Source organism: Acyrthosiphon pisum, chromosome A2 (assembly GCF_005508785.2).
Source record: "Acyrthosiphon pisum isolate AL4f chromosome A2, pea_aphid_22Mar2018_4r6ur, whole genome shotgun sequence".
NCBI lineage: Eukaryota > Metazoa > Arthropoda > Insecta > Hemiptera > Aphididae > Acyrthosiphon > Acyrthosiphon pisum.
Window position 1 is genome coordinate 86,892,107 of NC_042495.1, and position 27,164 is coordinate 86,919,270.

At 28.0% G+C, this 27,164-nt stretch overlaps 2 protein-coding genes across 3 annotated transcripts in view; both read left to right on the forward strand.

Moving 5' to 3' along the window:
- Positions 1–20,699, forward strand: part of LOC100160505 (E3 SUMO-protein ligase RanBP2) — a 24,493-nt gene extending 3,794 nt beyond the window's left edge. Inside the window, exons 2-24 of one of the 2 annotated variants that reach the window (XM_001952636.5) lie at positions 2,998–3,223; positions 3,303–3,476; positions 3,542–3,714; positions 3,801–3,943; positions 4,007–4,139; positions 4,210–4,488; positions 6,576–6,696; positions 6,762–6,998; positions 8,189–8,303; positions 9,488–9,650; positions 9,971–10,119; positions 10,186–10,336; positions 12,312–12,525; positions 13,132–13,265; positions 13,358–16,388; positions 16,477–16,545; positions 17,117–17,182; positions 18,180–18,337; positions 18,398–18,448; positions 19,100–19,616; positions 19,699–19,881; positions 19,944–20,071; positions 20,156–20,699. In XM_001952636.5, coding sequence (XP_001952671.2) covers positions 2,998–3,223; positions 3,303–3,476; positions 3,542–3,714; positions 3,801–3,943; positions 4,007–4,139; positions 4,210–4,488; positions 6,576–6,696; positions 6,762–6,998; positions 8,189–8,303; positions 9,488–9,650; positions 9,971–10,119; positions 10,186–10,336; positions 12,312–12,525; positions 13,132–13,265; positions 13,358–16,388; positions 16,477–16,545; positions 17,117–17,182; positions 18,180–18,337; positions 18,398–18,448; positions 19,100–19,616; positions 19,699–19,881; positions 19,944–20,071; positions 20,156–20,371 — 6,831 coding nt within the window. In that variant the 3' untranslated portion in view covers positions 20,372–20,699. The remainder of the gene's footprint in view (positions 1–2,997; positions 3,224–3,302; positions 3,477–3,541; positions 3,715–3,800; positions 3,944–4,006; positions 4,140–4,209; positions 4,489–6,575; positions 6,697–6,761; positions 6,999–8,188; positions 8,304–9,487; positions 9,651–9,970; positions 10,120–10,185; positions 10,337–12,311; positions 12,526–13,131; positions 13,266–13,357; positions 16,389–16,476; positions 16,546–17,116; positions 17,183–18,179; positions 18,338–18,397; positions 18,449–19,099; positions 19,617–19,698; positions 19,882–19,943; positions 20,072–20,155) is intronic. The other variant, XM_008187437.3, reaches the window with a different exon arrangement.
- A 4,234-nt stretch (positions 20,700–24,933) lies between these two features.
- Positions 24,934–27,164, forward strand: part of LOC100169389 (exosome complex component RRP42) — a 3,275-nt gene continuing 1,044 nt past the window's right edge. Inside the window, exons 1-3 of the mRNA XM_001952640.4 lie at positions 24,934–25,129; positions 25,312–25,508; positions 25,577–25,752. Coding sequence (XP_001952675.1) covers positions 25,073–25,129; positions 25,312–25,508; positions 25,577–25,752 — 430 coding nt within the window. The 5' untranslated portion in view covers positions 24,934–25,072. The remainder of the gene's footprint in view (positions 25,130–25,311; positions 25,509–25,576; positions 25,753–27,164) is intronic.

The window sequence follows — 27,164 nt, forward strand, 5'->3', positions numbered from 1 at the left end:
TTTTTGGTTTGAGAATGAGTATGATAGTGGAAAACTTACATAACATAGGAAAGTAAGATAATCGGAGCATTGAGTTAAATATATAGGTGAGAAGTACGATAACTTTTTTTGGAAGTTGATTGAGTATTTCAGAAGTTATTAGATCATAGCCCAAGAGCCTATTTCCTGGGGAGTTTGGATATTATATAGCGAACTTCAGCAAGAGATATATGCTTCGGTGGAAGGGACATTTGTAGTGGTGAGTTGAGAAATTGTTCGACTATGTTAATTTTTTCCGGAAGGAGAATGGTATTATGAGGTTGAAAAGTATCAGCGAGATGGTTTGCAAATATGTTAGCTTTCTCCTCATCAGAGTGTACCCAATTTCCGTTTGCATTGCGTAGGATGGCTGGGGGATTTCGTATACGAAGAAGTTGTTTGGTAGCCTTCCAGAGAGAACCGTCCTTAGTCGTAAGTGATTCTAAGTGATTAGTATAAGATTTGTTTCTATAGTTTGCTAGGGTCCGTTTGAGTTTTTGCGCAAGCATGTTGTAGTGGGATTTATCAGTGGGATATTTTGATCTTTGCCATAGGCAGCGAGCGCGACGTTTTTGTGCTATGAGACATTTTTTTTTTTTTTTTAAATAAAAATGCATATTTCAGTAAATTTAAAAAAAAAAACTATTTAAATTAACGAACTATACAATTAACTCCACAATTTATGTATATAAGTTCTATTGGTGGTATATCTGTATAATCTACCACGCATTGACGTAAAATATAAATGTTTATTAATTTAGGGCTCTTGATGTTTATGAAATTGCATATTTTTTTTATTTATCCAATGTTATTCACCTGGATACAAATTTAATCCATGTTCTAATGAATCAAATAATACTATTTTTATTTTAAAAATAAAAATACCTCCCAACATCATACCTATAAGTCTATTGCCATACTTCTCAAAAATTTACGAAAGAGTCATCTTCACAATTTGGTTTTAGAGCCAAGCACAGTACGGTACACCAGGTCCATAGAGTAGTAGTATTTTCAAAAGTTTCTGTGAAATGTTCATCGAAATTTATTGATTAGTTTGATTATTACTTATTAGTTATTAGATTAGATTTGGACATTAGGTATTTTGTTGGTAACACGTCGAATCCGTTAATAATTAATTCACATACATTGTAAATATAAATTTAAAAATGTAAATAATATAATTGTGTGTTTTTTAGATTCTGAATGAAACAATGAATGTATTAAATTTACAATGATGTGTTTTTTTTTGTGTCATCACCATTTAGGACAGTAAAAGTGCTTTGATTTTCTTCAACAGTATCTTTTCTGATAGGAAAGTGAATCTAGTTGGTACTTTGAGGGGTCAAAAGTAAAATTTTTCCAGTAGTTTTCAAAAGCGCCGTGAAAAACAAAAGAAAAATTAAGGAAAAACAGGAATTTTTACGCAAAATCTGTTATCGAGAAAATTGATTTTGGTTTTTGGTGTAACTTTATAACAAATGACCGTAAATACATGAAATTTTCATTAGTTGTTTATATTTCCATTTTCTATACATGATAAAATGAGTTCCTTAAGGAGGTGTTTTTTCTCCTATAGGTATTACTCTCAAAAAATAAGTTCTCAACCTTAAAAACTAAATTTCAAATATATAAGTCTCTTCTGAAACCTATATGGACGTATGGAATCCAACTATGGGGTTCTGCAAAAATTCAGGCATTCTAAAATATCACACTTCGAAAAATCATCAACGCTCCTCCCTATGTCTCAAACTTGACCCTACACAAAGACCTAGGTGTAAAAACAGTAAAAGAAGAAGCTGCATTTTTGTATAAACGTTTTTATATTAAATTAAAAAACCATGAAAATCCTTTAATAAAAGTATTAAATATCCCGTCACTTCCCTGAAATCCCCGTCGTAGACTTCAAAGAAAATGGTGTAGAGATCATTTAACTTAATCCGATAACAACACAACTTCCAAGCTAAGTGCTACTAATGGGTGGCTCCTTATTCACGTAACCACATAATGTTTTTTTTTCTCTAATCTCACATATACTTATAATATTGTGAACATTTTTTTTAAAAATAACTAATAGGTAATAAAATTAAAATATTTTTATGTGCATATTTTGTCATTTTTTAGTGCATAAATGCATGCATATTTCAGTAATTTTAAGTGTATAAACATCAGAGCCTTACCTATGAGTTATAACTATTTAATATTATATTTAAGAAACTTATAAAGAAATATAAAAAGTTTTGGTGTGCTTACCTATATAATATTATTAAGTTAATTTGTTTATTACCATTCACCAGTAAACATTAAAAAGTGCTTATAAGTTGTTTTATTATTATTGCTTAATTTGTATTGCTTATTGTTATGAGTTTACAATTAATTATAATTGTATTAAGAAATGTAAAATTATAATATTTAACGTTTTTGCTTAGGTACATATTTTGTTTTTTATTGTTACTAAATAGTAATAAAAATAAATATGCAGTTTAAAGTGTATTAATTTTTTTGTTTTTTGGGTTTTTTGTTACTGGGTTTTACCAACTGGGCCTTATAACTGGTTTTAGTACTTTGAACTAACGGGTGGGATTAATTGTAACAATTAATGTTTATTATTTATTACATCTATTTTTTATTTCATTGATTATTTTTCAGCTCATATTAAGTAAGAATAATCATGATTATAAGATGCTATTTTTAGCACTTATTGGGGAATTTTGTTTTCCATTTTATCAATAATCAATTACTGAAAAAAAATTATTTTTCTTATCTAATTAATAATTGAGTAAAACATGAAAATAAATAATTAAACAGTCCTAAATGAACATTTAAATGCCTAATCTAATGCTTCTTGGTCGAAACACGTTATTTATCTTTCAACTGAAGTGTAGTTGTTAATTTTATTATATTTATTAGGAATATGATTTAAATCTCAAATAAATTAGTATTTAAAAATGAAACTAAGATTTTTTACATTTTAAATTTCAGAAAAAGCTTAAAGGATTAGCTATTGCTCGTATGTATTTCAAAGTATCTGAATTTGAGTTAGCTAAGCAATATGTTCTTAGCTTTCTGAGCGTGAATGAGAATTCCCCCGAAGGACGTCGATTACTTGGTCATTGTTATGACAAAATTGGTAATAAAGAAAAAGCAGTTTTAGAGTACCAAAAATCTTTAACTTCAACGCCTAACCAACCAGAACTACTATTATTATGTTAGTATCAAAATATAAATTGTATTTACATGTATATAGGTATTATTTATACATTTACTAATCAAAATATTTTTTTTAGGCTGTGAGCTTATGGTTGATCCTTCTGTTAAGTTAAATGAAGTTCAAGCTGAAAAAATATGTAAGCAAACAGAAAATTTATATCCTTATCATCCTACTGTTTATAAATTAAAGGAGAGATTATTGGCATCGAATGAAAACTGTGATCCTCATAAAGTAGAGAATTTGCTTAATGGTATGTCATATATATATTATATATACATTATTTAATTTATTAATTCTTACTATGTATTTTTTCAGCTGAAATATCTGTTAGGCCCGAAGACATTAATCTTAGAATTAGACAGTTGAAATTATTTGAAAGTTCTGGACGCTTATCTGAAGCTTATTCATATGCAATTAATTTAGAAAAAAATTGCAAGTTCCAAAAAAATAATGTTGAATGGTATGAGACTGTTTCTCAGATATGTGAAGTATGTATTTATTATTTATACATTATAAGTATTCATAATGTATAATTACCTATTTATAATATTTATGTTTAAAATTTAATTAATAGGCATATGGTACTTTAAATACAGTAAATTGGGAATTCTATTCACGGGTATTACCTATTTATGAACATGCTGCTTCTTTATTTATTATTGAATCAAAAACAAACAAGCAAAAAACTGTATCGGAATGCTATAAAGTTCTTTTTAGGTATACATATATTTATATAGTTGTTATTTATTTTAAATTTATATACATACATTTTTATTTTAGACTTGATCAGGCTCTATATAAAGCTATACAAATATCATCTCCACAAACAGAGTTTTACCGAAGTCTAATTCAACATTTATCAAATCAGTTTTATTTTCACTTAGCTAGTGCAATTATAAAATTGGCCAAAAATGTAATATCATTTATAGTTGATTAATATTCAGCCATCATTTGATGTATTCTATTATTTAATTATTTTACAGGAAAATTCAACTTCTTGGTGTAAAAGTAACCAATTGTCTGCACCGTTATTTTTAATGTCCTTAGCGCCTCCGATTGACAAACAAGCTTTTGAAAGTATAACAAATAAAGAATTTAGTTTGGAGCAAAAATCAAATGTTGCGTTGTGGGAATTAGAAGGTACCAGACGGATAATTGAAAGTGGCTTTGTTTTACGGGCGATGATGGCAAAAGAGGATGAACATTTTATTGATAATGTTAAACTATTGTGTATCAAGGATTGGAAAACAACAAACTATAAGGTATATTTTCAAACTTCATTGTACAATTTTCTTCAAAAATTATTATTTTTTTGTTAAATGTCTACAGTGTTAAGTAAACATGTATTTTATTATTTTTCCATTTATAGTTTATTAATTAACTGATCAAATTATGTCTGATTTTTAATTATCTGGCCAATATTCAAACTTTATCATTACGTCCTGAATTATCAGATATATATTTTATATAATATAAATTAATTAACAGTCATTAGTTCTCCTCCTCTTCTAAACTACTCTATCCCCTTTAATGTTCCTTTTTACAGTAACCATTCTGCCCAACTTTTCTGTATCCCATCTTACAGCATATATTATCTCACCAACTCACCCTTTCCAAGAGTAATGATACTTTGCAACAAGTGCCCCAAAGACAACTTCTTTTTTTCGCCTTTGACTAAGATTTTATTTTCATATTGTACTTAAAACCAGCATGAAAATAAGTTGTTATTGATTGTTTAGTAATATCATTCAATTGTTGTTTTTGTTTATTATTATTAGCGATTTATATAATATTATTTTATTATGTATTAGTCGTAGCGTAATTTTAACCACAATATATCACTGGGCCTAGGCCCGTTTTATTCAATTATTTAATTATTTGAATAACCATTATTATTAATATTAATCAATTGCCCAACTTAAAAATAGGCTGTTGTTTAGGTACATAAACTTATATTTCTTTGAGTAAGTATTAGATAAATGTAGAATTATATGTATAAAGAAAAACAATTTTGCATAGCTGTACATTTCATGTATCAATAGCAACTTAATTTATAAATTTGAAATAACTTGATAACCTTAAGTACTTTTTTTTTTTATTGATCTAAAAAACATCGGCTTCTATGGCCATTAGTTTGAAAATTAACTTAAGATTTTACAATTGTATAGTTGATTTATACTATGGCTTAAATTAGGTTATATAGCTGAATTTCTTTAATAAATTGTAGGATTTTGGTGGTTGATTGGGGGTCGGGTCCGAGTGTTTTTCCGATTTGTTGTGATATTTGGTGTTTTTTCCTCATGTCATCGTATTTTTGACATTCAGTGATAATGTGTTTGACTGTGTAGACTGCTCCACACATTTCACATATTTTTTAGGAAGCAGTAAGGTATTTCATCGGGACCGGGGCTCTTGCTTTTGCATTTACAAAGAGCGATATTCATCTCTTTTAAAGTTATTGTTGCATTCAAACTAATTTGGTCTGTGTCTAGGAGGTTAGTGTCGAACTGTATGGGAGTGTTTTCGGAAGGGATTTTTATTTTGTCTATGAATTCTTGTTAATATATTGAGTTGCTGAAGTTTTCATGGAAGAACGATCCGATTATTTGGGCAACTTCTTCTGGTTTAGATGTTGAGGTGTGTTCGTTGGATATGTGTATTTCTTTGTCTCGATTGAGTCCTTTTAGAGATCTGATTTTGTTCCAAAGTTCCTTTGGGTTGGTTCTATTGTTTATTGAGCCAGTGAATTTTTCCCAGGATTTTTTTTTGCTGCTTTTGATTAGAAATTTGGATTTGGCTCTTATTTTTTTGAGTAATATGAAGTTTTTAAGTGTTTTGTTTTTTTTTTATCTAATGAGAGCTTCTTTTTTTTCTTGGATGGCTGTTTTTATTTCATCATTTCACCAGGGTACTCTTGGTTTTGTGTTTTGTTTTATATGGCTTCCGATAAATTTGTTTGCTGCATTGGTTATTATGTGGGTGAAGGTTTCAGCCATTTTGTTTGTGTTTTGTTCGTCATTATTGGGTAGTTTGTTTGTTTAAGTACTATTCATCTTATTATAGTTTAAAGAATATATAGTAGATACCATTAGACCGAGCAAAATGCTAGGGTCCAGCTACGAGTTTATATGATTCTACATTACAATATATTATGTTAACAATGAGTATGGTTATGAAAATATATTATCTTCAATAAGCAAAACACCTAGACCAGCTTCTATCATTTATGAGCATTTGTTCAAGCATCTAACCATATACAATTGAGAAAAACTGTGGTGCTTAAGAATCATAACCAATTTCTACTACAATTTCATAATAACTTCATATACAAATATTGTTTCTAATATAGAAAATATTTGACGATCCAGAATATGCTAAAGGAGTTCCAACATCATTTTTTATTCATTATTCACCAGAAAAATTAGTCTACAATATTCCAGAACTAATACAGTATGCTGTACCTAAACATAGTAAGTATTTATTTAAATAAATTAATAATATTTGAAATTGAATAACTTATAATTTGTATTTAAAGTGTTGTCATTTGAGATGAGTCGTCCTGGTTCATTACATCATTTAGTTTGGTATGGAATACAACTATTAGAAAGTGAAAACAAAGGATGTGGAATAAGATTAACTAAGAACACAGTGTTTCCAGTTGGGTTTGGATGTAAAAGTTTTAATGAATTACCTTTGGCTACTAATTCTCTTGCATCTGCCAATATTGAGTCTATATGCCAAATAGATATGAATACATTTTTATACGCTACAGGTATTGAGAATTTACAATTTAATTTATATTCAGGATTATTCTACCCTAAATAGTTAAGTTAAATTGATTTCTCCAATTTGTGTTAAAAAATGTTAAATTAAATAAATATTTTAATTTGGTCCTTTATTTTTTTTTTATAATAAGTAATAACTAATAAATATATATACTATGAGTAGGTATAAAATTATTTTTTAATATTAAACAATTTAGGCATAATAAAGTATGGATATAACCTAGCTTCAATAAACATCATACTATATAATGATTTAACGAAAATTTTCTAGAGTTCTAGTCATAATAGCGTAAACTGAAATATTTGTCTAAGTACTTTTCTTAAAATGAAACAAGCTTTTGTAATTTTAAAAGGACGTCGTACATGTATATTTTGTCTTTGTTTTACAAATGTACTACGTACCAAAAACTATTAGACGTGATGATTACTTCTATTCCATTGATATTTTTGTCAGAATATCAACATTTTAAAACTTGCTGAGAAGAACTTAATCTGTTAAATATTTTTTTGATAGCACTATTCAATAATTTTTAATAATTGAATAAAAATAAAAATATATATAAACCTTATGTTCTTCATCCGAATACTTTAATTTTATTTATGTTATCTATATAATAATAACACTTTAACATAGATTAAGTTCTGCTTTATGTTTTGTAAAATGTTGATTATTTAATTATAAAAATATAGTGTAAGTAATGTTGCCCCTCGCTAAACAGATTTTACATACAATTACCATGTGTGTTGTATAAGACTGAGACCTCTCACGTGGGTACAATATCCTCTTGATTATACAGAAATATAATAGTTGTATAAATAAAAAATATACAATTTACAATAATCAAGCATTATAATAAAACTAGTCGTACTCATATTTTTTGTAAGTGAAGTTTTAAGAAGTACTCTCTAGTTTTATATAGTCAGTCACACGAAAGAAAGGGACCGTTTTGCGCATGTAGACGATTCAATTTGTGTGTGGGCAACCACATGATCATGCTTACAACGAATAGTTGGTGGCGGACGCGCCGGTCCCGTTCTCTTGTGAGACAGACTATAGTATCAATCCAACCAGTATTTAAAGCTTTTATATTATAGTTATAGTGAATATAAAAAAATAATTTAATAATGTAAGTCAGTAAGTTACTAGTTATATTTTGTGTATTAATCTTTTGTTTAGTTTTTAGTGTTGCTTCATTCCTGGATAACCAATCACCAAAAAATGATTCCAAAGCACCACAGACATTTCCATCTAATATAACTGATCAATTGACAACATCAGAACAAGAGAATTGGTAAATCACACTTTCATTAAAACTCTTTATTGAAACTCTTCATTGGTTGCCATGTGACTGCCAGCGGTGATCTGTAATACTCAAATTTTATACCTTTGTGGCCGCCAGTACGCATAGTTGAGCATTACTTCCACGCCACATACCGCCGGCAACCATAAATTAATATCCTCATATATATAAAAGAACAGGCCTTTTTTATATAGCTATTTTCTGAATACACAATTTAACTTTTGTTCATAGAGTTCCAAATACTTTCCTGAGTGTCACCACGTCACTCAATTTTTAATTTTTTGTTTGAGGGGGTATATTTTATTGGAAGGTTACTAGTTTTTTAACGTGTAATTAAAACAATTTAGCGATTTTTTTTTCACAAAGTTATTCCAAATACTCCAAGTGATTATTTCCAATTTTATTGTTACTTAAGAAAATGCAAAATCTGTTATTTAAAAAGCCGCAAATTTATTCGACCACCACATAAAGTCAAAAGACTATAGACACAACTAAATAATTGCCTTCACATGCTATAAGCAATTGCTTACTAATTGACAGAAATACACACAATATAAAAAACCCATCTGGACCTTTGGGCTCTAGTGCTGGGGTCGTGCCAAAAATATTTCCCTAAGAAAAATAACTAACGCCCCACCCCCCTCCCTTTGTTTCTAATCTTATATTCCATATTCTATAATTACTTAAAAATGACAACAGTACTTGCGAAGGAACATTTTATAATTTTTTTAAACCGAATTATATAAACTGCATTATCAAAAAAATTTAGTTTACATCACATTAACGATTAGTTAAAATGTAATTATGATTTTATATCTATTTTCGAGATACACCGTAACACCGCATTTTAAGTGTGTTCATTTTTTCCTGGGCGAAGTTGTGTGATACAACTTATTAATTTTTCTATGGCGTTACAATAATGCACTAAAAAACAGCGCTGTGGCCCAGTGGGAATCATTTCAATTTTTTGTAATACACCTAATAAACATTTTTTTTAATACTTGTAAATGTTTTTTTTCAAATACAATAGTATTTACAAGTTTCACATAACTGAAAATTGATTGTTGTACTGATGATACATATTGTGTGATACATAGTAGTCAATATGTTTAAGAGTTTTTGTTTAACAAGAATTGGAAAATGTATAAATAGGTATATACATAATATTTTTTTAGGTGGAAATCAATGTACAAGATTTATTCAAAAAATGTTGATGTTAAATATGTATCACAATTAAGAAAAGCTGCTATTCAAGGATTAGAGTCAATTCGATTAATTGGAAATCACGGAATTGATGTTCAATTAATGGTGTATTTGGCAAAAAACTTTGCTAGTCAGGTATTTCTTTTTTTTATATGTATAATTATATTATTACCTATTCCTAACATGTTCATAATTATATAGTTTTATGGATAATAACTACTCAAATGTATTTTAAAATCATTAATTCTTCTAAATGAATAAATGTGAATAAATTCAAAATATACAGAAATGCATTTTAAATACACTTACAAAAGAAATTGATTATTAATGTTCTTATTTAAGTTATTTTTGTGTGATCAAATATTTTACACAACTAGTCAAAAAAATTTTAGTACTTATTCAGTCACTATTTCAGTTTATGTAAGTTAGTTTATAAATTAAATTTTGTTTTGTAGGCTAACAAAATAATGGATAACTTCCTTTTAAAAGAGGGACTAGAAAAACGAGCTTCGCTTTATTGGAGAATGGCTATACAGTTACTTGAACGCATTAATGAACGTGGAATTGAACACAAGTCAAAAAATACATTGTTTGAATTTTACAGGTAAGCTTCTTATTTATTGTGTTTATATGGATCAGCATAATAATTTATTGATATTTTAAAATTTAGAAAAAAATTGACTCCAGGAGAAATATTTGAATTATTGGAGGAAGGTAAATTTTATTTAGCTTGTCAGTTAATGAATAATGAACAAAATGAAGAAGCAATAGAAGCATTCAAAAATATTAATTCACCATATGCATCATTTTATCAAGCAATGGTTAGTTAAAGTTAATATCTACTAAAAGTGTGCAAATCATTGTTTTCAGATGAAAGCCTAATTAATATGCTAATTCATATGCTTAATCTAAAATGATTATACACATGTATTGTAAATTTACCTTCAACATTTTTTTTGATTTATATTTAACGTTCTTACTTGGTGAAATATAAGTTGATTAATTGAATATTATTGCTTAGGTTTCTTCAACAATATCAATATTTTGATTCGATATCGCAAACTTTTTCAGAAATTAAGGTATCGATAATTGTTATATGGCGTGTATGTATATCATTAATTGTTATATATCGATAACTGATTTTAATGCCAAAGATCTTGAATAATATATTTTAAAACAATTAATCGTTAACTTATACCTACTAGTTACTACCTAGTCAATTGAGTATCGAAAATTATGATAGTCATAGAGATTTCGATATATCGATACTAAAATTTTTTTTTCAATATCGCGATTTAATATTGCACAATTCAAAACAATATCGATATTTAAAAAAATATAGTTGAAGAAGCCTAAATATAATAATTACTGTACCTATAATATATGTTATACCTATTTAACATATCGATAGTTAGAAGGTAAAAGGGAGTAAACGTCGATTTCCAAATTGTTCAGGAGAGCTGAAAAACAGATATTTTCATATGAACTGTGTTACAACCTTAGAACATTGTATAACACTTCAATTTGAGGCATAATATGATTTATAATGAGTTTTTACGTATTTTGTATTGATTAATTGTTCATAATCATAACATATTTGTGTATTTTATAACCAATTAAAAAAAAAAAATCATTCTTACGCCCTTTTTTTCTGATCGTAGCTCTTACGCCCAAAGATGTTCTATTGACTATGAAGTATAGTGGATAATAGTTTTTAATATTGTATTTTGTTTTATATTATTTATTAAATTCAATGAAGATTTGTATTAAAAGTATTTCAAAAATTATATATATAAACGCTTTTTACAGTGCTGACATAACCACTTACAAAAATGATAAATTGATGTACCCGCCAACAATGACATTTACGTATTATCAAGTTTCCTTGAATGCCGTTTACAGCTTTTAATTGACGTTTACACCCAGTTTTTCCATTCCCACCAATTCTATGCCATTTTCGACTACATATTAAAACATCGATTCTTGAATATATACAAAAGATAACAATGTTTAGGTTTGATTAATCGATGTATAATAATGCCGCTTACAACAATATGCAAAAACATTGATTTTGGAAAAAGTGGCGTTTACACCCTTTTACCTTCTAACCATCATTATCATTAGTCATTAAACATACAAATTCCTTAAAAGTTTGTAGTTTAGGCTGACAAACTATCAATACCTGTCTTTGTATTTAATTTCTCATGATTTATCATTGCTTTTAAGTTCTAAACATGCATTACAGTGACATACTGAATGACAAGGCTCGTTAATCGCAATATATGATGACATACTCTGATCTAATAAATATCTATTATGTTATATTCGTCTAGTCATTTTTGGTTTTTGTTAAATGCATATGTTACAATACCAGTTTATGCAAGGAACCTTAAAAACTGTTAAGTTTCTGCATTAAAAGATTCTATTTTATTGAATTTCAACGTGTATATAAAACTATAGGAAACATATTGGATCAAAAAAATTTCTGAACTCAGCAGTTTTCCTCTTTATTCTTGATCAATTAAAAAAACTTCTATATATCAGTTATACAAATACTTCTATATTACCCCTGGTTTCTTTCTTTTGAAAACACAATTTTGTTAACAATTAAAATTCAAACATTTATATAAAAATGTATGTATTTTATATATTTTGAAACTACTGCATGTATTGTATTTTATTGTTTATGAAATTTTATTTTCGTACACTTTTACTATTAGAACTAAATTTATTTAGTTTGATTTGTTTGTTATTTGGATTCAACAAACTTTATTATTTGATAATAATGTGTTACAGATTTATAAAAAAATGATAAAATCGCCTTCTTTTGACACTTCCACTGATACATTATCAGAAGCAAATAATATGATAGTGGTGAAAGTCAAGGAATTACTAAATATTACTAAAGATCGTTTAAAGAAAAAACCTAATCATCCATTGCACTTACAATTAAAAGAAGAGTTATTAGATTTAAAATTAGACATTGATATGAATGGGACACTTAATAGTCGTAAGTATTTATTTAAATAATTCATTACATTTTATAATCTTAATTATGGAAGTGTCGAACTATATTTTGGGAATGAATCTCATCTACAGTTAGCCCAGTCTTAAAAAAATATACATATTATATACCATTACAAATGTATGAGAAAGATATTAAAATGTTTAATTTGCTCTGTTAATAAACATTTTAAAATAAAACTTAAGATTTTTATTATAATACAAACATTAAATCTAGTATCTAATAATTACAGAATTTACCTTTAAATTTTCTGATAGTAAATATTAAGTTAAAATGATTTTCATTATATTTTTAATTTTAAAATTTAGTAGCAATACTTTCATAGCAGCAGGAATTAAGTAAACATATGCTTATTAGTTTATTACATTATTAATTACAAGTCTTATAATTTATGATAATTTGTATTGCTACAATAATTTTACAAATAAAAAAAAATTATTTTGAATTCAAGAGTAATTTGGAAAGTAATATTTTTGTTAGTATAATAATTAAGGTATTTAGATTTGTTTTTTAACTTCTTATCGGAAGTTTTTTTTACTAGCACTAATGACAATTTAGTCCATCTAATTTTTAATTTTATTATTTTTGAAGAATCAAATTTAAACTTATCTGGAGAGGATTATAGTGATGCTGTGAATGTATCAAGGAGACATGTGTATAATAAATTTGGAGACCGGTCTTTTCTTAATGTTACTAGTACTCCTGTTAAATCACAACTCACTCCAGTAAGCATAGCTAAATCTTTTAATTTAAAAATAAATTAAGAGCAATGAATATAAAACAATGTATTGAATGACTATTCTTTTTCAAATTTTAGACCCGAAGAATTTTAGATGAAGAAACTGATGTCAAATTACTGAGTGAATTAAAGGTAACTGTACAATCACAGAATGTACAGTGTCAAACTTTAGGACTGCAGTATTATAATATGATAGAAACATTAAGGTCAATGTCTGAAAAGGTTGATAAATTATTTAATCATTTTGACAAAACAAAAGATTCAATATTTGATAAGATAAATGAATTATCTCATCAAATTTCCACTAATAATTCTACAGCTACTACTAATGATAAGCTTGAAAAAGACAGTAAACTAATTGAACGTATTGACAGACTAGAAGAAGTTTTGATGGAAAAGCTTAGTGCCATGAATGAAATAAAAACCAGACATGATGATTTGTATGCTGTATATGCAGAAAATGAAGATGATTTTGATAAAATTAATTATGATCAATCATCATGTATCCAAAATGCATTTGATGATCAAACTCAATTAGCTACAATAAGTTTTCCAACAACTCAACTGCCATTTACGTCTTCTATACCATTTCAGCAGTTAGGGTTATTTAATCCGAGTAGTCAATCTACCCAATTTCCATCGTATCCAATGGCTCCTAACCCAAATGTAAATATAACATCGTCTGATACTTTACCAACTGGACCTCCAGTGTCCCAGCCTCCTCTTAGTGTAATTATACCAACACACCATATTCTTGGTGGTAATTTAATTACATCTGAAGCTCCATCTTATCCTTTCAAATTTAATAGCCAACAGGTTAATAATCAATCTCAGTCAGTCATATCTCACGGGGTACCTAGTATTCAGCCAACTCCATCTGTTAATCTACCGAGTACTGAACAAATTTCATTTCAATCTCCTTTGTCAACATTTAAAGAAACATATGACACTTCATTAAATAAGTCTAGGAACTCTGGAACCGATGATAGTTATGCTGAAGAACATGATCCAATACCAGAATTTCAACCTATCATACCATTGCCTGATGAAATCGAGGAAGTTACCGGTGAAGAAAATGACATAATATTATTTGAAAGACGTGCTAAATTGTATAGATATATTAAAAAAGAATGGAAAGAAAAAGGTATTGGTATTTTAAAAATATTAAAAAACAGTGATACAAACAAAGTTAGATTGGTAATGAGACGAGAGCAAGTACACAAGGTTTGTGCTAATCATTTCTTATATGATAATATGGAATTGAAATCTAAAGGCGATAAAGCAGTTGTTTGGTCAGCTAATGATTTCTCTGATGCCGTTCAAGTACAAATTGAAAATTTATGTGCAAGATTTAAAACAGTAGAAGACTGTAATGAGTTCAGAAGAGTCTTTAATGAAAACAAACAACCCTGTTCTCTAAATACTTCATTAGTTGATCCCAACATTACAGATGATTACAGTGAATCTGTTTTTGAAGTAAATAAAGATTCGAGTTTAAAATTATCTTTGGAGAATGAAAAATCACTTAAACATGAATTAGGTGGTTTCACGTTTAGTTCTCCGCCTATTATAAATGATATTACTACACCCAAACAAAATGAAACACCTGAAAAACCAAAAGGTTTATTCTCTAATCTGAGCTTTTCAACACCTATTGGGGATACAGCAACACCAAGTCTAAAATCACTATTAAAACCTATGGACTCGGAAACTAAAACAGATGTAAATGATAAACAATCTTTTTCATTTAATACATCAAAATCTGCAATATTTTCCACAGAGACTACTCCTAAGTCTTCAGAGAAATCACTATTTTCATTTAATAATGTGGAAGATAAATCTGCAATGTTTACTCCTAAATTAGATTTTACATCTGGGACATCTGCAACATCGTACTTTAGTACATTAGCAAAAAGTTCACCCAACATAGGTTTCACCAACTCTCCCGATTTCAAAGGTTTCCCAGGTGCCGGTAGCACTATTTTTAGTGTTAAAACTAATCCTTCCCCGCATGCCATTATTAAACCGGATGATCTTAACAACGAATCTTTAAGCCAACCATGTGAAGGTTCTGAAGATTTTGTTCCAACTGCTGAATTTTCTCCAGTTATACCTTTGCCTGAGAAGGTAGAAGTAGTTACAGGCGAGGAAGGACTTGAAACTGTATTTGATGATCGAGCAAAACTTCTCAGGTTTGATTCAAATACCAAAGAATGGAAAGAGAAGGGAATTGGACAAATGAAAATTTTACACAACCCTAAAGATGATTATTATCAGTTGTTAATGAGAAGAGAAGTAATTTTAAAAGTTTGCTGTAACCAAAGGTTGACTGCTGATTTGGAATTGAAACCTGTGACTTCATCAGAAAAAGCTATGTCGTGGGTTGGCCAAGATTATTCTGAAGGTGAATGTAAAAAAGAATTGTTTGCTATTAGATTCAAAACTATTGAACAGCTTCGTGCATTTAAAGATAAATTCAATGAAATTAAGAACAAACTTAAAGAAATGAAGGAAGTTTCTAGTAGCGCAGAAAACAAAGTAGTTGATAAACAATCCAATATTAAACCAGATGTCAGTAAACCATTACCCAACTTGAATGATCTAGCTCAATTTAAACCCAAACCTGGCTCCTGGACTTGTGATGCATGTTATTTGTCAAATGATGCAAATACTGTAAAGTGTGTTGCATGCAATACAGTAAAACCAGGAGCAGTTGTTGATGATCAAACTACTAAGAGCCAATCAACTACTGGTTTCACATTTGGACAAACGTCGTTTTCATCCTCATTAAAATTTGGAGATGCTTTGAGTAATTCTCAGCCAGGCATTCCATTTGTTATGCCAACATTTGGAACACCAGCTGCAGTGTCTTTTAGTTCATTGAGCACAAGCGACCACACAAACACATTTGGTCTTCCAATTAAGACTGCCGTCCATCAAAAAAAAACTTTAACATGGAGGGAAGAGAGTGCTGGACTGGAAAAATATGATTCTGATAAAAGTGATGACGAAAGTAATGATGGAACTGATGAATCTAATGACGAGAGTGATGATAATGACAAACAAAAATCTGTGTTTGGAAAAGAAAAAACAAAATTCAGTTCAAATGGTAAGTTTATAAAAAAAAAAAAACAACAATCCAGTCTTAAAAAAGTTCTAAATGTTTATTTTCAACTCATAATTATTTATGTTTGCAGTTAAAATTGAAAAGCCTTCATTTAAAATAGACAATTCTTCAACAACCTTAAAATCATCGGAAAGTCAAGGTAAGTCTTTTTTTATGATTTAAATAAAAGGTAATACAAAATAATAACAATAGTGGATTTGAAGAAAACATAAATATAAGGAAGTAATCTGAATGAAGTGGAGACGAGCAATCTGGTAGGTGTTTGATATGTTAGATTATTCATGGGCGGATTTATGGAGTTAGCTTGTTAGCATCTTATTTTGGTTATTTTAAGAGAATATTATTCCAGCCTCTAGTTATCATTATGTTTGAAATGTTCTTGTACTATGTACTTGTAACTATTGCAGACTGCATCAAAAAATTGTACATAAGTTGTGGATTAAATGAGAGAGCTTGAGATGGTTTTAACATAATGTTGTGAGGAGAAAAGATTCAGAGGTATGAGAGATGTCATAGAAATCGATATAAAAAGAGAAACTGATGAGATTGATAGATGGATTAGTGACATGAAAGTAGTGAGTATACAAGAAGTTGGAGGTCAAGCACTTTGTGGATGTAAGTCAAGAATGGCTGACACTAAATAATTGGGAATTTGCATATAAGGCAAAAAAGATTAAGTGTGAATTAAACTATTGTTTAAATTGTTACAGTTAAAATAGAAAATCCTTCATTCTCTATTGATAATTCAAATTCTTTGAAGTCATCTGACAATCAAGGTATGTATTATAAGAATATACCATTTTTAGTATTTATCTTAATTTAATAACTTCAATATATTTTCTATATATGTATACCGTGTGTCCATGAAAACAGGGTTTACAGAAAAAGTGAAGTTGTTGCTCATGTGTAAAATACAAGAGTTATAAAATTGTAAGTCAGGAATTTATATATCTAATAGTTGAGTCTTATGTCACATTCAACAGAAATCAAAAATATGTATGGGCTACTGATTAATTTAAGGAACTAAATATAAAGTGTATCCTGTTTTTGTGGAATCACGGTATATATTGAAAATAATGTTAAGAGGACGTCATTCCTGTATGAGTTGTCTCAGTCACACGCGTATGACAAAACATTTTTGTTCCCCACTTTCATCAATAGTGTGCTGTTAGTTTTGATGTTAATATGAATTGACCATTGTAAAACTTTTAGGTAAGAACATTATCTGTGTTCTCGCTTAGTTTTTTTTATGATAGTTTAATTTAGTTATGAGTATAAAATATTAATAACACTTAAAAATTAAAATATTGTAAAAAATCTACGTGAGAACACAGATAATGTTCTTACCTAAAAATTTGATAATGGGGTCAATTCACTCTAATATCAAAACTAAGAACAAACATTTTCTGTCGGTATGTGTGAGACAAAAACAACACATGGGTATGACATCATCTAATATTGTTTAGTAAAATTTTAAAAAGTGGTTATTTTTTTCAAACCATAGATTGGTAGCTAGGTCTAGATATAGCTCTAGGTCTTATTGAAGAAAATGATGACCTCAACCATTATAACTGAATATTTTAAGAGGGCTTATGCCTGGGGGTGTAACGTCCACTTAAACTCAAATAATTAATTAAATAATTTTTGTTATTAATTGCTTATTATTAGAACTTAAAACAAATTATTCTGTTTTGTATATATTATTTTTACTATTAATTTATTCCTAATAATACCTATAATTAAACTGTTTATAAACCTAATGATATTTTACAGAGTCCGTGAAATTTCTTGATGTTAAATCACTTAAAGATGTGGTATCTCATACTGATCAAGAACTTGCTGAAGAATTGAAACTTCCATTGTCGTTCTTTCTTTATAAGTCAAAACCTAAATGTAAAGGATGTGTTGGCTGTGAAGAAGATTCTGAACATGTAAGCTTAAACCCAAAATGAAATTTATCGTTGATTGTATGTTTTTTAAATTTTTTTTAGAAAGAAGAAGTAGATGATGAAAATATTTCTTCTAAGACTGATAGTGAAAAAGTAATTTTATTTTATTAATTTTACTATTTATATTTTTAACTTTTCTACATTGTTATATCTCAGTAAAATATATTTTTTACATTAATAAGATAACCAGATATTGGTAATGGTCCTGTTCATGACTTTCAAATCAATTTTTCACCTTAACTTTTATTGTTAAACATTATGTTTTAAAAAATGAATTCTATACAATTCTGCGTTTGGTGACATTTCTTCAGTTTTCAATAAAGTAGATGACAAATGTCATTAAAAAAAATAATAATATTTTATCCAAATCTAACATTTAAATTCTTCATTGTTTTCTGTATACTGTATGTGATCTCCTGTTCAGGATTAATAATATATTTAGAGTAGTTGACAATTTTGTAAATGTATCTGTGTCTATTATCTGTTTATAAATTATCCAAAATTGGATTTTTTAATTATTAATAGAGGAATTTCTTTACAATTTATTTTGACAATAAAAACACCATCTATTTGAAGTAGAAATACATGTTATTTTAACAACTTCTACAATATTAAAATTATCTGTAAATGTTTTTATACTTATAATTTTTATATTTAGTCCTTCATTTTGCCATAAAATGTGTAGGTTGTGTAATAATATTGTATTGTTATAGACGTATATTAACACATAGTAATTTATTTTAGGAAAATGAAAAAGTTAAGGAACAAGATGAAGTACCTGTTAGTGTTTCTGAATCAAACATTACTCCTATCACATCAACAAATAACATACCACAGTCTTTTCATACTACGTCATTTCTTTTTGGAGATAAATCTTCAACAAACATTTTTGAAAAACATACACCTGTTGCCCCTATTTTCGGATCCAAACCAATTTTCGGAAGCTTTTCTTCAGATTCTACTAAAACAGACGATACTAAATCAACAAGCTTATTTGGTCTTTCCTCTAATTTGAATCCTTCATCAATATTTGGTTCATTTAGTGCTTCTGGATCAACAGAATCACCAAATACCGCCCAAAATTCAATTTTTTCTAAGACTGACGATATTAAATCCAAAACAGAAGGTTTATTCAACTTCAGCCCTAAAACTGATAGTCCCTTCAAATTTGGATCAATTTCTAAAGATCCAAAATCAGTGTTTGGACAAGGACTCTTTGGTTTGAAAGATAAAATTACTGTCGATGAAAGTGCTCTTAAAGGTATAAATAAATAAAAAAAACCAACAACTTATTACATTGTTTTAAATTTTCAATATTAATAATTATTTTGTGATATTTGTAGTTAATCCTTGGGCGGCAGGTAATGTCAATCTTAACAAATCCACAGATGAGGAGAAAAATTGTGAAAAAGCTGAAGAAAACGGCGAGGAAGAAGTTGATAATAGCCATGATCCTCATTTCGAACCTATCATACCACTTCCTGATGCTATTGAAGTATCAACAGGAGAAGAGAATGAAAAAATATGTGAGTGATAATTATAAAAAATTGTATACACTACTTGACCTGCAATGATTTATGTTTTACAGTATTTTGTGAACGTTCAAAATTATTCCGCAAAGATGGTAGTGAATATAAAGAAAGAGGTATTGGTGAAATGAAAATATTGTTTCATCCTGAAAGGAACACATACCGTTTCTTATTTAGAAGAGAAAAAGTAAATTTATTTGAATAATTGTTTTTGAAGACCTAAGACTTAATATGTATTCAGCATCATTATACAGTTATAATTGTTTTTCAGGTGTTTAAAGTTGTATGCAACCACTTGATTACGTCAGATATAAAGCTTGTGGCTATGACATCTTCAAACAAGGCGTTTTGCTGGCCTTGTATGAACACAACTGAAGATAATCCTGAGCCGCAAAAAGAGATGCTGGCTGTACGTTTCAAGAATGAAGAGATAGCTGGTAAATTTAAACAAGTGTTTGATGATTGTGTATCAAAATTAAGTGCATAATCAATGTCACGTTTACTCTAGTTATTAGACTACCAAGGTTTTTAATTTGTTATAGTTTACATTATCAATCTTTATATTATATGAAAGACAGTTTTTTTTTTTTATTATTAAATTATTTGTATTTTTTTTTGGCAATAGATTTACAGTCAATAAGGGTAAATATATATGTAATCAGTTAATAATGATTCAAATTAACCTTATTATTTTTAAACTATTACTCTGATTTTTAATTTTTTAAATATACAAATTATGTGTTATGTAACTATTTATTTATTTATTGTTCATAGAAAAAGATAAATAAATAACAACTGTTGGTTCCTTTGAATAATTTGTATTGCGTTAATAATTATTTATGTACATTGTACACCCTACACTCCGTGTTATCATTTAATTTAGATAAGATTTATTTTTAAGTGAAACAATTTAGAAATAAGAAATTATCTTAAACTGGATAGCTAGCGTCTAAAGACATTAAAAACTTATTAAAAAAAAGTAAACAATTCTTTATTTAACAGATAATCTATTTGATTATTCATGATGAAAATTACTTGTCATCCAACTTGGAATTTCATACAAAAATACTAAAAATGCAGTTAAACAATGACATTGTATGTGGTACGAATATGCATATAAATGTACACTACATATTATTTGTGTGTATTGAAATTATATAGTAACGTTGTGGGGCCACATCCCCTCTTACATGCTCAATATTTTGATACTGAGAATATATTCCCTACATTAATGTTGAGAATACAATCTTTTATTTTTTTATCAAATTGTAGTTTGATAGATACTTCATTTTTATTTTACAGACTAATACTTATGATATACAAAACAATTAACAGATGCTTGAATTTATGTAGGATCCAAGATTTTGTTGTCCTTCTTATTCCGACTAGCTTCTAGGAGATCACCATCAATACCTTCATATCATTGTAAACAATTTAAAGCCCAACAATATAATTTAATATACTTAATATTTCTGTCCTCATCATAATTAATATCTAGGTACTTAAACACACGTCACTTTCAAGTTTTAACTTGATACTCAATTAAAAGTAATGGAGTAGAATTCACTAAAAATAAGGGGCTATGTATGTATTTTTCACTTCTGTAGTGACACAATAAATACTGAAGGAGGGTGGGCTATTTCCCAATCACCCTATAACCATAATATATATTATATTTTATATTATACACAATGACTTTCAAATGCAATGTATTTGGAAAAAATAAATTCAACCTAGCTACTGTAATACTAAAAGTAAAATAAATATCTTAAATAGGTATATTTTTTTCAATCTTTAAAATTCCTAAAATTTGAAAATTTTATACATTTTTAACTAAAAAATAATTTGCAATTTTTGAGATTTTGTCGAAATTTGAATTTTAAATGCTTTTGATAAAACATTGTAACTATAAATCTTTAATATTTTCAACTTCTATAATAACAACTTATGAGGAATCTTGTATTAAATTTTAAATTTGTACTTTGTAGTACATTTGTGCCAAACAAAATATTTGAAAATTTAAAATGTAGTAGACTATAAGTAGCTCCAATAGTCAAGATATTTTTTTAATGGTATCAAAAATAGAAAATGATAAAATAAACATTTGGTAAAATTTAAAGTACTTATTAACGATTATCCGTTTTTTAATTAAAACAAAACAAGAAAATAGTTATATTACCACTTATTAGAAATCTAGTGAAGAAAATCCAATGCCGTAAGTTTAAACGCTTATCAAAAATTAAAATATCTATTTTCATAGGTACGCTCATAAAAATGTTTGTTGGTGTACAATATGTACCAGGTACTTACACTCAAATAGTTTTTATTTTCATAAACAACAACTATGAGCAGACAGTGGCGTGGCGAAGGACTATATTTGAGGCACGTGACTCAGCTAAAAGGGTGGTGGGTGTCCTGGAGACTAGGAACATTTCACATATAGTAAATAATTTATTAAGTACACACTAAGCCAGTCATTCTCATGTTACCATTAACGTAAATACGTAATTATTTATATGAGTTTATAATTAATAATATAAATTATTGTGCCTCATAAGTTAATGAAGTTCGCCACGTCACTGACTACGAGGAACCTTGTATAACATATCCAAAGTTTTGATAGACAATAATTTTAAAAAAACCTAATGAAATAAAACAATTTTTATGTGCCTATAAATAGCTCAAAAAGAATCAAAATATTTTGAAAACTGTATCATGTACAATAAATAATCATATCAACATTTGGTGAAAATGGCATGTATCTACTGTAATTTTTTTTTAGAGTTACACCAGAAACTAAATTCTATTTAGTCGAAAACAAGTCTTGACGCTTTTGAGAACTCCTGGGGATTTTAAATTTTGATTTCTCAAAAGTACCAACTAGATTCAATTTCCCACTAGAAATTACTTAAGTGGAGAATCGAAGCATTCTTTTCACTTTTCACTTTTTATTGTGTACGAATGCATGATGTACCTATACAAAAATAATTTTAAAAAAAACACATAATTGAAAATCATTATTTCCATCGCTCTACTCAAAATCTAAGACTAAACACTAGGTAATATAAACAAACTAGTATTTACTAATGTACTTATCCACCTATATTTATGTTTATATATTATATATAAATTTAAGTTAAAATACCAAGTACGGCTTTTATAGATTACATACATCAATTATAATCTTCTTTCCTTGAATTTTAATTTTAATTTTAAATACTCATCGCCATAGTCGCAAAATGGGTGGGAGCTTTAGGGGCTAAGCTCGCTTTTCACACATTTTAATAGTCCTCTCAAACACTTCCTAATTTTTTTTAAGCCGATACAATATTAATTATTATTATAGTAGAGCCATAGAATATTCTATGGTAGAGCTTTAGCCCCCTCTTCCCCCAATCACAACGCTATTTGTGCCTATGCTCAGTGGCGCAAATGGTGGTGGGGGGGGGGGCTAAGCCCCCACAAAATTACTCAAAGCCCCCTCAAAATATAATAGTATACCATTCTTAAAAGTATGTACATATACATTATAATTTTAAAAAAAATGTGTAGGGGCTTGAGCTCCCCCTAAACATTTTTCCTATTTGCCCACTGCCTATGCTTGGCGCATCTTCGCAAGCAACAATTTGCGTCTGATCTTAAACACTAGAGCGGCTTAATTTAAATAATTTTGTTTTAATCATATTTCAATTACGCAATATTTTTGATATAACCCCACTATGTGTGGCATGACCCTATTATGTTTTATATTATGTAGTATTCAGATATATTATGTATAATAATTAATAATATGTATTATCAGTATTATGCAGGGTTTGGAAAAAAACAGTTTTTTTTATTATTTTCAATTGTTTTGAACATGTTTTAAACATGTTTTAAAACAAAAAAAAAATGTTATAATAATTTACTTTGAAAGGACAATGGGAAATTGCACATAGAACTCGCGTGGGTACAACAATAGAGCACAAATAATGTATTATCTGACAAAACTACAAAAGTTGTTATTATTATAATTTTTTTTTAATTTTATTACTTAATGTTTTTGGACTTATTAGTTATCAGTTTATTACTCAACTTAAAAATCTATTGTATTGTTTTACTTTTTGTTAAATATTGTAATGTCAATTCTAATTTGTCATGTACCTACCTATTTATAATTTTGTCAAGACCTAATAAAGAAATTAAAGAAGACTGAAATAAATTGAATATTGTATTATGATATTTTATAAAGTAATTAATTATTAATTTTTTTCAATCAATAGTTAGTAGATAGTAGGTACTCATAATAACAAAACAGTCGATGATATTATTGATTTACTTAAAAATATATCATATGAAATATTGAAATGTCATTTATTTCACTATTGGTATAGTATATGCCTATGCTTCTATATAATATACTAATATACTATAGGTACGTGAATGCATTTTTAAAATAAATAAATAATTGGGTAATTTGTATTAACCATTTAAATAAAACTATAATATAATTATTGATTAATAATAATAGTAATATAGAAAATGGACTGTTAAATTATCAATAGAACAAAAATAATTTTGAATTAGAATTTAATATAATTATTAATATAATTAGTTGTTATTACTTACTATACAAAAATAATTTAAATAATAACATGTGGTACCTATTTTTTTTAAAACATGTTTAAAACAAATGTTTTTAAACAAATGTTTTTAAACAAATGTTTTTAAACAAAATGTTTAAAACTGCGAACCCTGGTATTGTGTACCTTAAAGCCCCGTTCACACGATCAAATAATTTGTCAAATTATTTACGTTTGTCAAACTCCAAATATTTTAGAACCATTTCTAAAATATTTGAAGTTTGACATACCTACATCAAATATTTGACAAATTATTTGATCGTGTGAACGGGGCTTTAGATCACGATGTAGAGAATCTTCTCTAGAGAAGATTCTCTACATCGTGCTTTAGATATTATATGTTATTTTCATCTAATCTGTGTTTGTAGTTTCTGTTATCATTGTTTATGTTTCTACATGTACTCACGGTTATCACGGTATAGATAACAAAACCGCAGCCCGCGCACGTGCTAAAGCGCTTCAAACCTCTAGGCGCCGTTTAGTGCTTCCAAAGTTCCACTACAAATTTTTCAAAATAGGTACTATAATATTAAATACTAATACAAATTTGAGATCACAGTACAAGCATGAGTTTGGTGTCATTGAACGAGGCGGAAAAGGTGTACATTATTCACGGAGTTGAGGTAAGTCTGTGTTGGTACAAAGATTTGTCTGAGATTTGTAAATGTCGGTCTGGCTCCTGATTCTAGAGGTACTAGGAATTTAAACGGGCCTCTTTTAAGACTTAAATTCGACCAAATTGGCTCGGATTTATTTAAAAAAATATTGCCAGTAAGCCAGACTTGAACATTGCTAATTGTTTTAGGAAAATTTCCGATGTGACGGACGTAGTCGACAAGACTACAGGCCATTGGAATTGGAAATGGACATTGTGAGCAACGCTAATGGGTCAGCTCGCTTGCGATTAGCCAACTCTGATATTTTAGTGTGCGTAAAAGTGGAGATTGACACTCCACTTCCAGAAGCACCTAAAGATGGCAAAATAGAATATTTTGTCGATTGGTAATTATTCCGATATTGGGAAATGTTAACCAAGCCGTATGCTTATTGTTATGCTTTGTTTCCTACAGTTCGGCCAACGCAACTCCAGCATTTGAAGGACGTGGCGGTGAACATTTAGCTGCTGAACTCAGTCGCTTTCTTTGCTTAGCTCATGGCCCAGTATTTAACTTGAGTAAATTGTGTATTGTTCCTGGACAATCATGTTGGAAATTGTTTGTCGATGTTCTGATCTTAGAATGTGGAGGTACCTAAGCTTCATATTAATTTAACTATTTTATTTTAATTTAATCAAAATAAGACGTAGTTTCACCATCTGCTATTTATTTTTAAATTGGTAGATAATTTTAGATTTAATTTCATGGTTATTTGATTTTACAATATATTATGTAATACTGTAAAGTGAAAAAATAATAACATTCTATAAACATCTACAGGACCAAAATAACAGTCAATAATATAATAATTTAATATCTTTCATTTATGAATTTATATTTTGTTTGCTTTTGTAGATTCAACGATGAATTGTAATATTAATAAAATAAAAATTATAAATCGTAGGTCTAGAATTTAATTTAAGTGTTTGCTGTTAACTTTAAAATATAATACCTAATGTTATTTAAAACCAACAGTAGATATTTGATTATAATGTTAGTATTTTCAATACATTTTTTTTTGAATCACTTAAGGGGGCCCAGTTGGTCGTATTTTAATGAAATTAATATAGGTAATTTAATTTGATTTAACATGATGAGATTAAAATGACTTGTAAATGTATGGAAAGTAAATGGACATTAGTATGTGTGAATTTAATCTGCAATTGTTTTTGGTCAATATTTCTTAGAAATGTGCTGAATTATTACAGTAGGCCTGCGTAATACCGTCAGGTAGGTTGGTTGTTATTTATATTCGCCTTCTAACTTACATACGCACAGGCATTGGCAATAATATAAAATTAGATAAAGGTTTTTGTCGAGGCGATTTTGAATATCTATTTTTTCAGTTATGATATCCATGAATAAAAATATGATATTTTTGTATTTATAATATTAATTATGACACTAACAATAATTGGAATATTAAAAATTGCCTTGGTCAAACCTAGTAAACTTGATGACCAATCATAGTCTGTTTTCAATATTTAAAATCCGTCAAACCAAATTCCTTCAGTTTTCTCTGGTTTTTGGTCTAAAAGTCACTTTTTTAGTTATAACTAGCCATAAATATATATCAGGGATGGCAAACCTTTTGAACACTGCGTGCCCAAAATTACCTTTTTTTTTTTAGAGCGTGCCATGAAAAAAATTATATTTTGTTATATTATAATTTGATTGTATAATTTATGTATAAAAAGGGTTAGTTTAGAACCTAAATAATTATCTACAGATAAAATAGAATAATGGTTAATGACCGATAAAAGCCGTATGCTCAAAATTACCTATATTCTATAATCTATAATACCGGGTGATTCTTTTATCAAACAACACTCATTATTTCAAAAAGTGTACATTTTTTTGAAAATATTTTTTTACATAGTTTCAAGTCGCTTATAAAACAACACTTTTCTTAAAAAATTATATTTTTAAATATTTTTTATCCTTATAGTTTTTTAAGTTTTTTACTTTTTGAATGACAACATAGGGTTTTAATTTTATATTC